This window comes from Myxocyprinus asiaticus, chromosome 10 (assembly GCF_019703515.2).
Source record: "Myxocyprinus asiaticus isolate MX2 ecotype Aquarium Trade chromosome 10, UBuf_Myxa_2, whole genome shotgun sequence".
Classification (NCBI taxonomy): domain Eukaryota; kingdom Metazoa; phylum Chordata; class Actinopteri; order Cypriniformes; family Catostomidae; genus Myxocyprinus; species Myxocyprinus asiaticus.
In genome coordinates, this window is record NC_059353.1 from 50,122,825 (window position 1) to 50,141,034 (window position 18,210).

The following is an 18,210-nucleotide window of genomic DNA, read 5'->3' on the forward strand; positions in this document are numbered from 1 at the left end:
TTAAAATCCCTGTTGAGGCCAGTATGCTCTGCATGTCCATGTGTTTTAGAATTCTGTTTAATATGCTTTGGCTTTACACAAGCAAGGCTTAATTAAGCTGCGTCAGAATCCGTAGTGACAGAGTAAACCCCTTTTACTAGGACACCTTGTGGAATTGAAGAACAGAGGACTTAATAAAATATTCAGTATTTTTATTGTGTCCAAAACATCATCAGGCTGGTTTCTCTCAGGATTTAACCTGTGCGGGGGCTTTGAAACTTCCACACACAGATTTTTTTTCCTACACACCCAACAGAGGATTGAGGGACTTTGATGTTTCCTTTAATAAGCACACACTTCCACTGCAGCTTATGAAGAGGAAGAGTTTGACTCTTCACCCGAGACTGAAGCCCACCTGGGATTGGAGGAAGCTGAGAGGGAATGTTTTTGATAGACGTCTCCAATCGACACAGGAGATGTACTGTCGAGAATCAAGAATTCCTGAAGTTGGACTGAAAAGGCCCCTGCTGAGTGTGAAATCCTTGAACATCTATGAAAGGACTCCAAACTCTACATCAAACATATAATCGAGTTATTATCCAACATATTTCATCAGTGCAAATATTTATTCGGCATTATAAAACACATCTTAATTCTGATTGGACTGTATTTTACTTTTATTATAACTGCATTATTTGGCAGAACAATTGTTTCTTCCAATTATTATTAATATATTTAACTATTGATTTAACATTAGCATCTTTTATTATATTGTAAGTTCAGCTCAATCGACAGCATTTGTGGCATATTGTTGATTTATTTTGACCCGTCCCTCCTCTTCTTTAAAAAAAAAAAGCAAAAATTGAGGTACATTGAGGCACTTACAATGGAAGTCAATGGGGTCCATTTTTGCAGGGTTTAAAGGCAGAAATGTGAAGCTTATAATTTTATAAAAGCACTTACATTAATTCTTCTGTTAAAACTCTTGTCTTATATGAGCTGTAAATTTTTTAAAGATTTTAGTTTTGTGGGGGTTACAGGGTTTACAGCGTTACGGACGAGTCGAAATTAATTTCTGTGGTTATGAGGAGAAAACTGACATAATAACTGTAATGCACAGATTCTCGTGGCATGCTGCTGATTTATTTTTCTGTGAATAAAATAAAATAAAAACTCCAAAGTAGCATTGAATGGCACATGAACATCACACACATAACAGGTATGTTGCAGGAGAACTTTCATCATTGATGTTCAAAACGGCACTAATGAAATACCAGGACAGAACGTGACAATCCTCAAAGGTCAATGAGCGATTCTGAAATATGAACTGACAGCAGTCATCATTACTCTGAATGATGCAGTACACACAAAATCGCACTCTGCCAAAAGATTTGATTAAGTCATGAAATTGACAACATCAAGTTGTACTTGGTTAGATGCTTGTTTAACTCTAGGTCTCTTTATTGGTGTTTTGTAGTTGTGTGGTATCTGAACTATGTTGAACGGTGAATAAACAACAAAATATGGGGTTGAATGATGTCAGCGGTTGCAGGTTTTAACTGCCTTGTCACTTTTAGTTATACTAAGTGAGTACATCCAACCACATCTTATCATGTTTGCTCTGTTTAAACGAAACATATACATGAGGATAGTAAATTCACTAATCTACAACCAGATTTTATTTTATTTTTTTTCACCGTTAATGTACTTAAAAGCATTTTATAAAAGAATACAGATGTGGACAAATAACTTTACAAAATTAGCCCTTGGTGAATTACTTTTTGTCAGATACTGATAGAACTAATAAACGTTAAATAATAACGCTGACCTAGTTAAAAGGAATGTTAATCTTCATAGACACTTCCAATAAAATACCACTATTTAACACTAAACAGAACTGTAAACACTTGAACCTCTATTAATTACTAACAAATACTATTTACAGTCCCCAAAAGCCTGCATACCTTGCTCTTCCCTAATTAAATATTCAGGAGCAAATTTATGTTAATAAATTTACAAAATAAGGCCTCAAATTCTTCACGTTGAAAATGAGCGCTCCCTAGAGGTAATGGGGTAGAAATATTTATCTGAAAATAAAAGTTCTTCACATAGCACATAAATGGACAAGTCATATATCAAATGAAAGCTCTCATTCGCAGGAATGTGACTGTACTGTGATTTATTTCGTTTATTTTTTACTAACCCTAATACCACAGTTCGAAAGAGTTTCAAAAGAATCAAAAAGTGAAATATGATTTCTGTAAGTCATCAAATGCAAACGTCTCTTTTATGCTCCAATAACTGCTGTTGGAAGCCCCAAATAGCTAATAAACTCTATATCTATATATATATATATATATTTTTTTTACTTAACTGTGAGCTTGGCTGAATAATCCAATTTTATATCTACAAAATATGCCATCCAGCAGGAAAAGCATGCTAAACAAATCATCAGAAAAATATGATTTTGACTATTGATGATAAAATTTTATATATCTCAGCTTTCTAATGACACTTAAATTGAGCTTGTAGTCCACTCAGAGGCCGAGATATTCAATGAAATAATGAGGGTGGTGCTTGAACTGAAAATTAGACTGAATGTCTATGGACGAGCACATATGTGAGGGCTAAAATGCGTTAGAGCGCCACCTACATTTCAGATCTGTATATTGTGATGGAATGTGATAGAGGAAAAAAATATTTATCTAGTGCTTTCTGCCATCTAGTGGAATAAAATGAGACTTTTCGAAGTTCGGTAGAGTGAACAGAACCAGAATTACATGTTTACAAAGTTAGGACAACAACAAAAATACTTTCTGTTTATCATAAGATTCTAAACGCATACAATATTATTTATGAATAATTGGAGTCTTTTATTTTTATTTGGGGGGATTTCTGAAAAAAAAAAAATAATTGCATTAATTGCCAATTTAATGCAATTAATCAGGGTTAAAGTACATTACAATTCATTAAACAATGTTTACAAAGAACAGTTCATAAAGCAAAGGTAATTTACAGATAACGCTCCAATATTCTGCCTTTGTCTTTCTGTCTTGTTTCTCAGTGTACTCATCAGAGCAGGAGTTAAAGACTGGCACCCACAGTTCTCCTAGGATTCTTCCCAAATGTTGCAAATCTTAATGCAGTTCATAAAAGGCTCTGTGTCTCGGAGAGACAGACGTTCTGTCCAGGAGGAATCTTAAAAAAAGATCTCCAACGAGAACACTAATCAGGCGACTGGGGGCATTGGTGCCGTATAATTCGATTCCGATTCTAAACCTTTATGAGGCCCATTCTGAGCTTTATGTGTCGACTTCGTGCCATTTCTTGAAGCGTGTCAAAGACGGGTATGATTAGCAAACTTGAAAATGCAAAAAGATATCCCCTGAAACCAAATGCATTTAGAATCCTATTAAAAATGGAATTATGTCTGTGAGCGGACTATAAATTTGGAATCCCTATCTCCCCTCAAACAGTTGCACAGCATTTTTTCCCCTCACAAAAACCTCTTTTCAGCTGCATGGATTCATTTGAAGGTGCAAAAGATTGCCCTGAACTTTCAAAGAAATGTAATTCCTTCTGTGAAATATCATTGGGAATGTTTGGAATAAATTTTACTGGAGATAGGTATGATGATAAACTCTAAATTCATGAAATATTTAGAAGTACTTCACAAAACTGACTGCATTTCTTAGAGTTTAACAACTGAGTAAAATGAGACCCAGCTTCAGTTTAGAGCCTTTTACCTAGTGGGAAAGATCTTGATTTAGATTAAAGATGAATACATTATGGCTAACTTACAGTTGTGCTTTGTGGTGAGATCCATAATTAGGCCATGGATGGATGGATGGATGGTGGATGGATGGATGGAGGGGTGGATGGATGGATGGATGGATGGATGGATGGTTGGGTGGATGGATGGGTGGATGGATGGATGGATGGTTGGGTGGGTGGGTGGGTGGGTGGATGGATGGATGGATGGATGGTTGGGTGGATGGATGGATGGATGGATGGATGGATGGATGGATGGATGGATGGATGGGTGGGTGGATGGATGGATGGTTGGGTGGGTGGACGGGTGGATGGATGGATGGATGGATGGATGGATGGGTGGATGGGTGGATGGTTGGGTGGGTGGGTGGATGGGTGGATGGATGGATGGATGGTTGGGTGGATGGATGGATGGATGGATGGATGGATGGATGGGTGGATGGATGGATGGTTGGGTGGGTGGGTGGGTGGATGGATGGATGGATGGATGGATGGATGGATGGGTGGATGGATGGATGGATGGGTGGATGGATGGGTGGATGGATGGATGGATGGATGGATGGTTGGATGGATGGTTGGGTGGGTGGGTGGATGGATGGTTGGGTGGATGGATGGGTGGGTTACCGTTATTCTCTAAATCCTAAAGTTGTCATTAATTAAAAACATTTAAGTGGTCCTGATTAAACGGTATTTGAAATGTCACATTTTGGAATCATAACTCAAAAATATAAGTTCTTTAAACACTAACTCAAAATTATCAAGTACAAAACTGCAGCTGTGTGGAATACCCATAAGCCATTGTGCTTAAATTATGTATGTTTGGTCAAAACAAGGGAACTTATGTAGAAAAGGAATAATTGTTATTTAAAAATATTTGAGTTTTAATTCTTAAGACTATTGTTGTTGTTTTGTTGTTGATAGTTGTGATTTGTGTGAAGTCATCATTAGGGTGATTAGTGTTACTTCTGGTGAACTTGGAGCCTGTTCAATTTAAGACATTCTTCTTTTACTCAATTGTTCTTTACAAAAGTGCAGATTTATGTGCAATATGAAGTATCCAATGTGTCATATGGCTAACCAAGATTCCAGTCATAATTCCCTTATACTGTATATGATGTGCTATAACATTTATACATTTAAACTTCTTACTAAAACTATATGAACTGATAATTGTCTCTTTATGTTCTTTGCTGCCCAGCTGCTGTGTATATTTATATTTATCTCCGAGGACAGTAAAATGACAGGTCATTTCCCCATTCTAACACAATGTCATATTTCTATTCAGTTTGTTCTACATGGATCAGAGCCTTGTGTCTGCTCACTAGACATTCATGTGAATTAGAAATCTCGTTATTAGTGTCTGTCACGGGAGGGGGTGTAGAGAAGACGCTGCACACGTAGAACAAGTGACTCGCGCTTCAGTTTTGAGAACCTGATGAGTAGCAAGACTAGAAACGACTCTCCAAGAACAACAGACGCGCCCGGTGCGCACAGGTCTTTCTGAAACGGTAAACGCAAAATATTAGTGCCAAAAATGGAGCAAGGACTTTTATTCGTGCGGATACTTGGAATTACACTCATCTGCATTTCGCTTGTGTCAGAGGTTGTGTCCGAGGAACGAACGGTGAGATATAAAATATACGAGGAGGTACGTCCGCCGACGGTCATTGGAACACTAGCCAGCAATGTCACCTGGACGCTGGAAAAACGGAGAACGTTCCCGAGCATCAGGTTTAAGCTGATGAGCCCATCCACCGGCTCCTTTATCCGATTTAGAGAAAGCGACGGGAGGCTTACAGTCGAAGAACGCATTGACCGCGAGCGAATCTGCAAGCGCAATACGCGGTGCCTAATCACTTTTGATGTCGCTTTCGTGTCCGCAGAGCAATTCGAGCTTTTCCACGTCGAGGTGGAAGTACTGGACGTGAACGACCACTCGCCGGAGTTTCCGCGCACCGAGTGCACCATCGAGATCTCCGAGAGCGCGGCGCTGGGGACGCGCATCGCTCTGGACGCCGCTGAAGACGCGGACGTGGGCTCTAACTCTATCCAAACCTACCACATCACTGAAAACACTCACTTTGGCATTGATGTCGTAACACGAGTGGATGGGGTTAAATATGCGGAGCTGGTGCTCATTAAAGAGCTGGACCGAGAAACGCGCGCGTTTTACGCACTAAAGCTTGTGGCGACCGACGGAGGACATCCTCCAAAAAGCGGGGCCACTAATGTCACCGTGAAAGTAAAGGACGCCAATGACAACAGTCCTGTTTTTGAGCAAACCCACTACTCTGTCGAATTACCAGAGGACACCCCCGTTGAATCCTTGGTGTTGCATTTAAACGCCATTGATCCAGATGAGGGACTAAGTGGACAGGTTGTGTACGAATTGGGCAAACAGGTGACCACAAAGATTCGACAGCTATTCAGATTGGATTACAACACAGGACGTTTGACTTTACAGAGCTCTGTTGATTATGAGGACGAGACTACATATGAAATCGATGCGCAGGCGACAGATTTAGGGCAAAATCCGGTCCCCTCAGTGTGCAAAATCATCATAAACATTATAGACGTGAATGACAACCCCCCTGAAATAATCATCACACCTATAACATCGGTAATAGATGGCGTTGCGCACGTCAGTGAAGCTACAGGTCCAGACATCCTGGTCGCGTTAATCAGCATCAAGGACAAGGACACTGGTGCGAACGGGCAGGTGAGCTGCACTCTGAACGGTGGACACGGCAACTTCAGACTCAAAGGGGCGTATGAAGGCAGTTACACAATAGTCACAATGGCACCCCTCGACAGAGAAAAGATCCCGGAGTATAATCTGACTGTGGTGGCTGAGGATTTCGGCGCGCCATCGTTACGCACACTAACCCATTTTATTATACGGCTCACAGACGTCAATGACAATGCCCCGGTGTTCAGCGCAAAGATTTATGAGGGCTTCATAGAGGAAAACCAATTGCCGGGAACCTACATTGCAACTGTGTTAGCCAGCGATCAGGATTCCGGGCTGAATGGAGAGATAACCTATGAGCTTTTCGACACGGACACAAACAGCGTCTCCAAATTTGCCATTATGAATCAAGCGGGTAACGTTTACGCGCTCCAAAGTTTCAATTACGAGGTCACGAAAAGGCTCAGTTTGCGTGTCCAGGCCACTGATAGAGGATGGCCACAGCTTCATAACAATGCCATTCTCATAATCAATATAGTTGATAAGAATGACAACGCCCCCCGTATAACTCAGCCACCCTTGAACAATGGTTCTGCCGACATCCAGCTGCCCAGAGATGCGCCACCCGCTTATATCGTCACCCGAATCATGGCACAAGATTCGGACGCCGGATTGAACGCTGAACTCACGTACAAGCTTTACGACGGAGCTGATCTCGGCTTTGCGATCGATCCGAATACAGGGGAAATCTATATCAACAGCAAAATTGCTTACGATGCGTATGATATATGGAAAGTATTAGTGACGGTCAATGACAACGGGCACCCGTCACTCACTTCAACAGCCACGATTCACTTCACATTAACCGAGACTGCGCCTTCAAACGGCAATTTCTATGATGAAAGGGAGGAGGACGAACCTAAGCGATGGACTCTCATTTTAATCGTTGCTCTGACTAGTTCTTCTGTGCTTTTCTTGGCTATTTTATCCTACATATTATGCAAAAGTCGCAAAAAGAGACGTGCCGAGGAGCTTCGTGACACAGCGGATATTCCTTACGCTAAAGAGAACAACGCTGTCTCAATGATCTCCAACCAGACTGCCAATGTGTTTGATGCACACACCTTTCACTCCACAACTGTCATTAACACTCCTGAGAAACTACATAACAGTGTGCAGGCGACGGCTGAAGTTTTCAACGAAACCCCACAGACCTTCAAGAACAAATACAGGAATGTGGCGGGAGAAATAGATGTAAGTGGCAACAGCCATGGGTGTCACTTTGTTTTAAAAAGTGGTGGGGACCGTTTGTGACGTCACAAAGTGGCGACACTCATGAATATTAATTATGCCAATTAATCTTTTACTGTTTTGATAAATAGCCATTTTTAATGACCAATTCAAGCACTCTAATAAATATTACACACGATTAATTTGATAACTTGATCCATACATGTGACACTGTCAGTACTGGGATAAATGTATGGATCAGTACAGCATGCATCTGAAAGACTGTTTGGTCTCAGGGTAAAGTTTTCAGCTGGAGTTCAAGGAGTTCTGGGTTCTAATCTGCTCTAATACAACTTTTTATTTTAATAAACAAAGATTGCATCTGTACGTTAGTGGATGTAGGCCTATAACATAAGTGGGGACACATTTGTTTACATTGTGTTTTGCAATTTAACTGGATATGACGAGCTGCTTAACATTGGAGTGAGTAAATCGTGTGTCTGGATGCACGAGAAAACATCGCTAGGTAAAAAGTGGTAGGGACATATTCCACCCGTCCCACCCGTAAATGACACCTATGACAAAAGCGTTTCTTCCTGTTTGTGTGCCTGCGCGTTAAGGGGCAGTTCATACAAGATGCATTCATGACTTGCGTTCAAAACCAGCTAGATGGAGCTCAAGTAATGGAACAGAATGGGGGATCTCGAGAAGTTTCCGGGCCTTTCACACCAAACGTATCCTTGTGCTATAAACATAAGTTAGACGCAGTGCAATGCAAAGCCTATAACAGAACGCAGGTGTCTCGAGATGCACTTTTAAAACAACTTGTGTACACTAAATGTGTCAATTGATGAGATACAACTGCTTGAGGCTCTCTACATTGAAAGCATCGGCAATAGAACGGGACATCATTTTTTGTCGGCTCTACGCGACCCGCCGCAAAAGATGTTTCTCCAGTGTAGACAGCGTCACTGATAAAATGTGTGGACACATTGAAAGGTGACACACTCCTGGTGCTCCCGAGCAACCAAAAAAGTCAATTTAGCGCATGTGTACATAGGAAACTAATCAAAAAACATTGCAGACGGACACAAAAATGCTTTCGTTATGAACAGACCTTAACAGATTTAAAGAGATCATGAGAAATACATTTTTAATCAAATATTCAAATAAAAGAGTTAATTGTAGTTTAAAACCATACAGTAAGTTTCAGAACTCAAAACTTCCTCTCCAGTCCAAAAAGAGCATTTATTAACATTAGGGCTGTCAATCGATTAACATTTTTAGTCGAATTAATTGCATGGTGTGCCGATAAATTAATCGAATTAATCACAATTAATCGTATATCTAAATATCTGCGGAGAAAGCCCCTCAAATAACAATAATTCAATATATTATGATAAAATAATTGTAAATAGATAAAATGCATTACATTATTGTGGCAGAGCAGTTAAGCATTGATAAGACAAAGCAAAAAGTGGCTTTAGAATCCAATGTATTGTTTATATCATTGAACATAAGCGAATGATTTGCCTACAGTTAATAGCAATCCATTTTGCAATTGAATTCATCAGTCAGTCCAAGATTTATTATGAGGGCTTTTCTAAGGACCCGTCAATGTACACCTGCGTCAGACGGACGCTTGTCTCACTTTGGTTGCCTCGCGTCATAAACATGCCATTTTAAGGTCGCTGTGTCAAGTTAAATGTAGTTTAATACTCAGAAAAACATGTCTTGAGATCCCTAAGTTCTGATTTGCGCGCTATCAAGCTGTGTTTGAATGCAAGAATGCGTCCTCATTTTGTTCTGTCAGCTGAAGGGTTGGTTTGTTCTCTGTATAAGCTGCGCGTTGCCTATACTGCGAGTTTCGCTTACTGCCCCCTGCTGAAAACAGGTGGCACTCAAAGCTTGAATTAATCAGGAATCTTCCTTATTACGGTCCGGGGGCATGATTAATTGCGTATACATTTGTAACATGTTATTTTATATGTAATTAATTGCACTGAATTAATGCGTTAAATCGACAGCCCTAATTAATATCAAACTGTAAAAATGTCTCATTATAAACTTCCTCAATATCCGACAGATGAAAACATTAACACATACCTGTCTAAGTTTGCACGTCAAAGATTCCTATAGGGATCATTAGAAATTTGGCCCAGAGAGTTGTGGTGAAGTAATAAGAAGGAAGTAGGATATATGCTATAATTCCAAAACAGCAGAATAACTAACGATAACAGTAAAGTGTGGTAAAGTCTGTCAAAGCATGTGCTGTATGTGGCTGTAGATGCTTACATTAGAAACAAGATGCTTATTTTAAACAAGATGCATGATCATTTCAGTCTTATCTTAACAGTTTAAGCATAGATAGTTTAATGATGATGTGATAATCTAATGCAGCTTTATGAGACTGTTATTAAAGAATGAGGCAGTAAAGACATACAACAAACCTGCAATTCGTGTCTTAGTGAGGAAGGTGCTGTATCTCTGCCAGCTTAAAGGCACAGAAGACAAGAGTTTAATTCTGTTTAGTCAATTTAAGTCATAAATAACTAAACTATTATGTTTACTAAATGAAGTTGACCTCAGGGGAAAAACTGAATAAATAAGAAATGTATGATATGACCCCTTTAACTTTACACAGCATCTTAAAAATACAACGCTCATGGCGCAAGACGCGATGCAATGGTCCGTATGACACGTACAGTTAAAGCAGATACTGCAATGAAAAGCGAGAATGTTTGAAAAGCCCTTGAGAGTCTATTGTGCGATTAGTAGCCGTTTATGGTGTTTAAGAGGGATCCTTGGAGATTATTGCACTTATGCATTACTTTTTAGGCTTATTGAGCATTGCCATTATGTTTTGGTACTCTTAATGTGTCCTTACACCTTTTAATCAAAGATGATTTCCCTGTCCTTAAAACTGTTGCATGTAATGTTTTCTGTTTTCACAGGGATATTCCACTCTGCCTGGTTATGGCAAAGAGAATGCTCGACCAATCACAATATGGAAAGGCAACTCCATGATGACGATAGCAGTCAGAGACCCACAGATAAGCGGCAAGGACAGTGGGAAAGGGGACAGTGATGTCAATGACAGCGATTCTGATATCAGTGAAGGCATCAAAAAAGACTACACTTCATATAAAGGTTAGAATTAACTCATCTGATTCACCCACTCATTAACCCTTTAAGGTCGAATGGGCCTGCCAATGGGCCACGTAAAAAATAATCGTCAAAATATTAATAACTACAGACTTGACCAACACAAAATTGGTTTCGTTTGAAAGCTTAGAAGCTCTACTTTTTTTAGAGTGTAAACATTATGACCAAAACCGAACAAGTGCTTTGAAATCTGCAGACAAATCAGAAGTGTTCCATTTTGATAATTTATTAAAAAAAAATAATAATAATTATCAATCAGTATATAAACAACATATTTTTACTGACTGCTTATTGCAATCAGTAAAAATATCAAACTGATCAAATAGCCATGTGTCATATATTGTTGGAAATCTCTCAAAGAGTAGACTACAACCAGCCTATTTGTTTTACTCACAGACAGAAATATAGCGAGTAATAGCTAAGTATATGTCTTTGACTATTATGTTGGTGTTGCTTATATGCCGCGTTTTTGCTTACAATGCCATGTAATATAAACGGAACATAAAATGTCACACACCATTACTTAGAAGAGGTGATGATCTTTCAAACGAACCCACACACAAGATAATCAGATGCATAGATCATTAGATAATCCACATGAAGCACAATGTTACATTTGGCCACCAGAAGATGGCGACACTTAAATGACTCAATGATGACTCAAATGGCACAGAATGAAACTCATTCTGTGAAATCTCATTACTAAAATCATGTCTGCATACTATACAAACCTTTAGTCATTGTTGTGTTTGCATGTGTAATTAGTTCTTATGTACAATTATTATGTTTTATTTGTTTGGAGACGTTTTTGAACACATGGAGATGTTTTTGGACACTATGATAAATTATATTTGTAGTGCTATAACTTTTGATTGCTTTGTCGTATTCTCAGATATAGTTGACATGATTGGGAAGCAGTTTTTCGGAGCCACCTTATATATACTTAGATATATAATGTCAAATATGAAAAATAAGAAAAAAAGTCCATTTTTGGCTCAATTTTTTGTGATCTTTTAGCAGTTCTTAGGCTGAGAGTCTCAGAATGTATCATAATCTATATCATTAAAAAATGTGAAAAGTTTTCTTTACAATGATACCAAACAATTTGACCCTCCTTTTTTTTTTTTGTCAAGTTACAAGCCTTTAATTTTGGGTATGCCACAAAAAAAAAAAAAAAAAAACACCTTCAGAGCTTAAAGAGTTAATGGTTTATTAGCCATTTCATTTCATTTGAAGATTTTTATTTTGAAGGAAAAGGAAGTATCTCCTTTTAAGGAAAATATTTGATTGATCATGGAGTTGTATGCTACAAAAGTTGATCAAAGATTCTCATTAGTCCAGTATAAGTGTGCTGCAGGATATGCATAATATTTACTGTAAACTGAATGACATTTATGTTATGATATTATTGTGAACATAATAGTCTGCAGGCAAGTTCTGAGGTTTGTAATGAAACTCAATGCTCAATGAATGCCCAACAACAAATATTGGAATGTGGCTGATGATAAAGATTACAGTAGATTACAATATATCCAAAGTTTTTTCTTAGGTCATGAAGTATTTGTGAGAAAATAAATTTGTCTTACTGTATTAACAAAGACAATGACATCGGACCTGTGCTAGAAGTGAGCTGGTATGCACTGTAAATTATGCGAAAATGACGTCGCAGGTTTTCTTGCATGCTGGCAGCTATTAGCTATTAGTTCAAGGTCCTTTCTCAAACTGAAAAAGATGAAAAAGGGCCAAAATAAAACTAAAAAAAACAAACAAACAAACAATGAAATTTACTGAAGAGGTGTCCAGAAAAGCACTATGAATTCTATACTTAAAACCTAAAAAATACAATTGTGTCACCATTTACTCACCCTCATGTTGTTCCAGAATATTCTGTACAAGTTATTATTGAGTTTTCTGATGAAAACCTCCCTGCAACGTTCTGGGAACATTAGTTTATGGTTATAAAAAATAAAACCTAAAGAGAATGTTTCTAGAATGTTAAGAATTGGTTAAAAAAACAAAACAAAAAGATGGCAGAATTCAAATCGCAAACTTGTAAGTCTGCATGTGCCAGCCGAGAAACGGCCATTGAGATTAATTGGAATGCAAACAGTCAGAGAACTCCAGGTATTATCGGCCTCTTTGAAAGGGCTAAAAAAACAAACAAAGAATAATAATAGAAATAATATTAATAATGTTATTAATACAATAGTAAATAGGATTGTCTTTGGTGTTGAAAGACTTGGCAAAATAAAACTGTTAAGGTAACACTGTTGCAGGTAGCAAGGCTTCTGTCATTCCGACTTTTGTCAGGACCAATTATACATTACAGCCCCATCCTTGTGTTGATGAGGTGTCACAAGCATTAGTCAAGCAAATTTTGAGTTTGCTTGTAGTTAAACTACAGAGGTGCTCACATTAATCAGCTGTTGATTGGGTTAGTTAACTTCAAGGTCAGTGTTCATTCATTTCTAGTCAAACCTTGTTAAACTCTAATAAATGAAAGCTGTCTTTAGGAAACAAGGGATCTGTGCAATCACATTCACCTTTAATAGACCTCAGTAGTGTTCACATCATGTATCATGCACATTAAAGACATTAAGGTCAAACAAAAGTATATACTGGTGAAAATAAACAAGAGTGAAGAAGACATTTGATTCAGGACTCTTTCAGGACACAAGATCTCTGAGGCTTCATTCTCACTAAATTTATATCTGATTACCTTTTCTAATCCAATCTTTGGGACTGACTGTCCACACGGTCCAGTGTAGTCCGACTCCCGAACAAATGACTCTTTTGAACCTGTTCTTTTGAATCTACAACGTGAAAACTCACAGTGTCCAGTGTAGTCTGACTCCTGAACAAATGGCTCTTTTGAACCAGTTCTTTGGAATCTACAGCGCGAAAGCACACAGTGTCCAGTGTAGTCCGACTCCTGAACAAATTACTCTTTTGAACCTGTTCTTTTGAATCTACAGCGCGAAAACACACAATATGTCCGGTGTAGTCTGACTCCCGAACAAATTACTCTATTGAACCGGTTCTTTTGAATCTACAGCACGAAACATACAGCACATCCAGTGTAGCCCACTCCCGAACAAATGAATCTTGTTGGTTGGAGTTGGTTCTTTTGAATTTACAGCGCAAAAACACACAGTGCGTCCAGTGAAGTCCGACTCCCAAACAAATGACCCTTTTGAACCTGTTCTTTTGAATCTACACTGCGACAATACACAGAGCATCCAGTGAAGTCCAACTCCCAAACAAATGACTCTTTTGAACTGGTTCTTTAGAATCTATAGCATGAAACAAACAGCGCATCCAGTGTAGTCCGGCTCCTGAACAAATGACACTCTTGAGTTGGTTCTTTTGAATCTACAGCCGAAATACACAGCACGACAAGTGTAGACCAATTCCCATATGAATTACTCTTTTGAGCCAGTTCTTTTGAATCTAGAGCATGAGCAGTGTAGTCCGATTCCTGAATTTATGAGCCGGTTCTTTTGAAACGACAGTGCAGAACACGCAGCATAATCGGTGTAGTCCGATTCCATAAGGAATGACTTGTATGAGTTGGTTCATTTTAGTGAATCAAAAACAAACAGCGTGACCAGTGTAGTGTGTTTCCCAAATGAATGATTCTTTTGAGCAGGCACTTTTATAGTGAATTAAAAACACTTATATTGTACATCAGTCTGAGGAGTGGTTACTGATTGGATTTTACTGACGAGCAAGTAATGATTTCCACAATGCTCAAATCTAAATGAAATATGAACTGTTACTTTGTTATGTAATGTTGTACTCAAGGCATGTTAGAGATATTACAAAACATAATATCTATTTTTATCATTTTTTTTTTTTTCAAACTTGTTCTTGTTTCCATCTGATCTGCCTGATACATGCCTGTATAGTTGCCAAACGTGCAGAGAAAGCTTTACAGCTATGTGTTTTTTTGCAGGTCTGTGGGCCTGTACCAGCGAGTGTAGAATCCTCGGCCACTCAGACAGATGTTGGAGCCCATCTGTAAGCAGAACCAGTGGGAGCATTAATACCAGACATCTATTGACCTTCTCAAGGACACGGCCATCCTCACAGGGCACGCTTCAGAGGAGCAGTTATGAGACTCACACGGCCAGAACCGCAGCCTTGCAAAGCCTCACAGAGGATCAGCAGACTCAATACGATTACATTCACATTTGCTCGCCACAATCAGAACGAAGACAAGACTCTGAAAATATCCATATCCAAGTGTTCACACATTCCACACAACCAATCACAACAAACAGTCCTGGGGGATTTACAGATGCCTGATACCTCAATGTGATTTACAGTATGTTATATAATGGTGTTGCTGTACATACTTTTATCTTCAACTGTATTGTATCGAGGGTTTTAATGTTTTTGTATATGCAAAATATATTTTTAACAATATTATGTTTTTTTTCATAGCATGTTTTTGATGATTATAATGTGTTTATGCTTGTAATTTGCTTGTAAATTACACAGTAGCTAACTGTTTCGCACACATTAAATGGCATTTTCTTTTTTAAATTACCACTTTTATGTCTGCGATAACCACATTTACTTAAATTGAACAAGCTTTTCTTTTTTAAGACATAAAACCATGAGAAATAAAACAAGTTACAGAAATATCAACGGTGTTTTGTGTCTTTGATATACACTTGTCAAAATTTTGGACACACTAAATTAAATTTATGTTTTTCATGATCAGAAAAACTTCTTATGCTTAAATTCTTAAAATTAGTTTTATAGACAAATATAAATTGTGCTTATTGTATTACAGGTAGGCCAATATACTGTATTTATTTGACCGATTAATCGGTGGCGATAGTTGCTTTTTGGAACTATCGTTATCGGCTAAAATCTATGCCGATAGTAGGATTAGTTAAACCCAAGGATGTGGCTCCATGTTAGGGGTGGGGTCAGGTGGCCTGTGAGGAGGGTACAGGTCAGGGCTGGGGTCTGGCGAACTGGCAGGAGGGTACAGGTCAGGGGTGGGGTCCGGAGGCCTGGGAGGATGATCCAGGTAGGGGACGGGGTCAGGTGGCCTGGCAGAAGGGTACAGGTCAGGGAGGAAGTTTCAGGTAGCTGGTGTCTGGCAGGTGCTGGTTACTGGGCTGAGCAACAGACTGGTAGCTGGGGTCTGGTGGGTGCTGATTACTGGGCTGAGCAACTGACTGGTTGATTGTTTCTGAGAAATTCTGGCCACTGGACTGAGCAAAAGGCTGGTCGATGGCCACAGAACAGACTCGAAGGTCACCGGTGGCTGGACAGGATCGTCGACGGTCACAGGGGACTGGACGGACTTGTCAACGACAACGGGGAACTGGACAGGCTCATCGACAGCCTCAGGGAACTGGACAGGCTTGTCAACAGCCTCAGGGAACTGGACAGGCTCGTCGACAGCCTCAGGGAACTGGACGGACTCCACGGCCACAGGGAACTGGACAGGCTCATCAACAGCCTCAGGGAACTGGACAGACTCGATGACCACAGGGAACTGGACAGGCTTGTCAACAGCCTCAGGGAACTGGACAGGCTCATTGACAGCCTCAGGGAACTGGACGGACTCGACAGCCACAGGGAACAGGACAGGCTTGTCGACAGCCTCAGGGAACTGGACAGACTCGATGACCACAGGGAACTGGACAGGCTCATTGACAGCCTCAGGGAACTGGACAGTCTTGTCGACAGCCTCAGGGAACTGGACAGGCTCGTCGACAGCCTCAGGGAACTGGACAGACTCGATGACCACAGAGAACTGGACAGGCTCACCGACAGCCTCAGGGAACTGGATGGACTTGATGGCCACGAAGAAATGGACAGGCTGTGTGGCCTCCATGGCCGTGAGTGCTGGCAGCGACTGGGGAACATGCTCCGTGGCCGGGAGCGCTGGCAGCGACTGGAGAGTGTCCTCCTTGGCTGTGAACGCTGGCAGTGAACTGGCTCGGGTGCCTTACTTGGCTTCCTTCTCCTCCTCCTACGGACGGTCGGAAGCACTGCAGCGGAAACGGCCACCGCCTCCTGGCGGTCGGCAGCAGGAAGGGTGGCTGTCTCCAGGGGAACTGCGGCTGACCCGTTCTTCCTCCTCCTCCTCCTCCATTTACAGGTCATAGGAGGACTGGGGATTGGGCTTGTTGAGGGCGGGACAATGGTGATGTCCATATGGGGAAGCCCGTCTTGGGATGAGAGTTCCATCTCACCATGATCGAAAAGGTGATCAACGAAATCCCAAAAGTCCAAATGCCCCAGTTTCTCCATCTCCCACTGACTAAGAGGCTTGTAGAGGCGGGTGTTAAAAACCTCTTTAAAGTCAGCCTCATCATAGTCCAGCTCGTCCACCGCAATCAAAAAGTCACAAGCAAAGTCTCTCACGCAAGTTCTCCTCTGACGGACATTGTGCAGGTGGATGAGCTGAACCATGCGTTGACGGATGGAAAATCATTGGAGGGAGATGGAAAAAAGAAGATGCCCATCTTGTCTCTGCTGGGTCCAGAAGTGGCCAGTTCGTACTGTCATGGTACGCTAACAGTGTGAAGAGGAAGGGACCCAAACGCAAGAGAACAAAGATGGGCATTTATTGAAAAATATATATATATACAAAAATTAACACAAGGCTCATGGGGGAGAGAAAACCGAAACCCAATATAATTACAAAACTATCAATAAAGACAAGACAGACACAAATGCGCAAGGAAATGAGAACACGCAAAGCCAAGTGCATTCACATAACACGAGACAAAAAACAAGTGTCTGGACTCAGCAAAAGAGTAATAAACCAATCCAACCGAATCCAGACACAAGACATAAAACAAACATCAAACACATACATGTCAGGGCTCTGCCCCAAAGGGAAAAACCCAAAACTAAGGGCAGAACCCTGACAAAATGGACACTGTGACCGAAATAAACCATATCGAAGCTTGAGAATCAAATCGGGAAATCTGTATCAAAACCCAGCCCTAGTTAATATTTTTTTTTTATTATTATTATTCTTCAGTGTTCCTCTGTGACCAACACTGTTTTGATTAGATAATCAAGTAGGAGAGAGCGGGGTGATTTGAGCCTGTGGGGAAGTTGAGCCACTCCTTGTTTCTAGGCAACCACAGACAAAATTGGTCAAAATTTGAAGAGTCATCCATTTTACTCACCCTGTGATGGAGAGAGGCCCATGGAATAACTGGTAAGCACATTTAAGTAAAAAAAAAAAACTTATTTATTTTTTTATGTTCAAGGAGTCATGATTCTTGTGTCTGAACAATTACATACAAGTTTGAAAAAATCTCACACATGTGTTATTTCTTTAGGAAGTTACAATATGAGACTATACTGTTAGCATGATGTTAGCTCTAAACTGC

The 18,210-nt window shown here is 40.0% G+C and overlaps 1 protein-coding gene across 1 annotated transcript; it reads left to right on the forward strand.

Annotated features, from left to right (window-relative positions):
* Positions 1–5,204: 5,204 nt before the first annotated feature.
* Positions 5,205–15,448, forward strand: LOC127447341 (protocadherin-8-like). Its single transcript, XM_051709165.1, has 3 exons — positions 5,205–7,693; positions 10,624–10,819; positions 14,790–15,448. The coding sequence occupies exons 1-3, from the start codon at positions 5,285–5,287 to the stop codon at positions 15,140–15,142; spliced, it is 2,958 nt and encodes a 985-aa protein (XP_051565125.1). The 5' UTR covers positions 5,205–5,284; the 3' UTR covers positions 15,143–15,448.
* The last annotated feature ends 2,762 nt before the right edge of the window (positions 15,449–18,210 follow it).

Bases quoted from the DNA above. Each gene is read 5' to 3' on its own strand.
- LOC127447341 (XM_051709165.1), top strand. From the start codon at position 5,285: ATGGAGCAAGGACTTTTATTCGTGCGGATACTTGGAATTACACTCATC. The intron at 7,694-10,623 runs GTAAGTGGCAAC...CTGTTTTCACAG, and splicing joins ATGTGGCGGGAGAAATAGAT to GGATATTCCACTCTGCCTGG. The intron at 10,820-14,789 runs GTTAGAATTAAC...GTTTTTTTGCAG, and splicing joins AGACTACACTTCATATAAAG to GTCTGTGGGCCTGTACCAGC.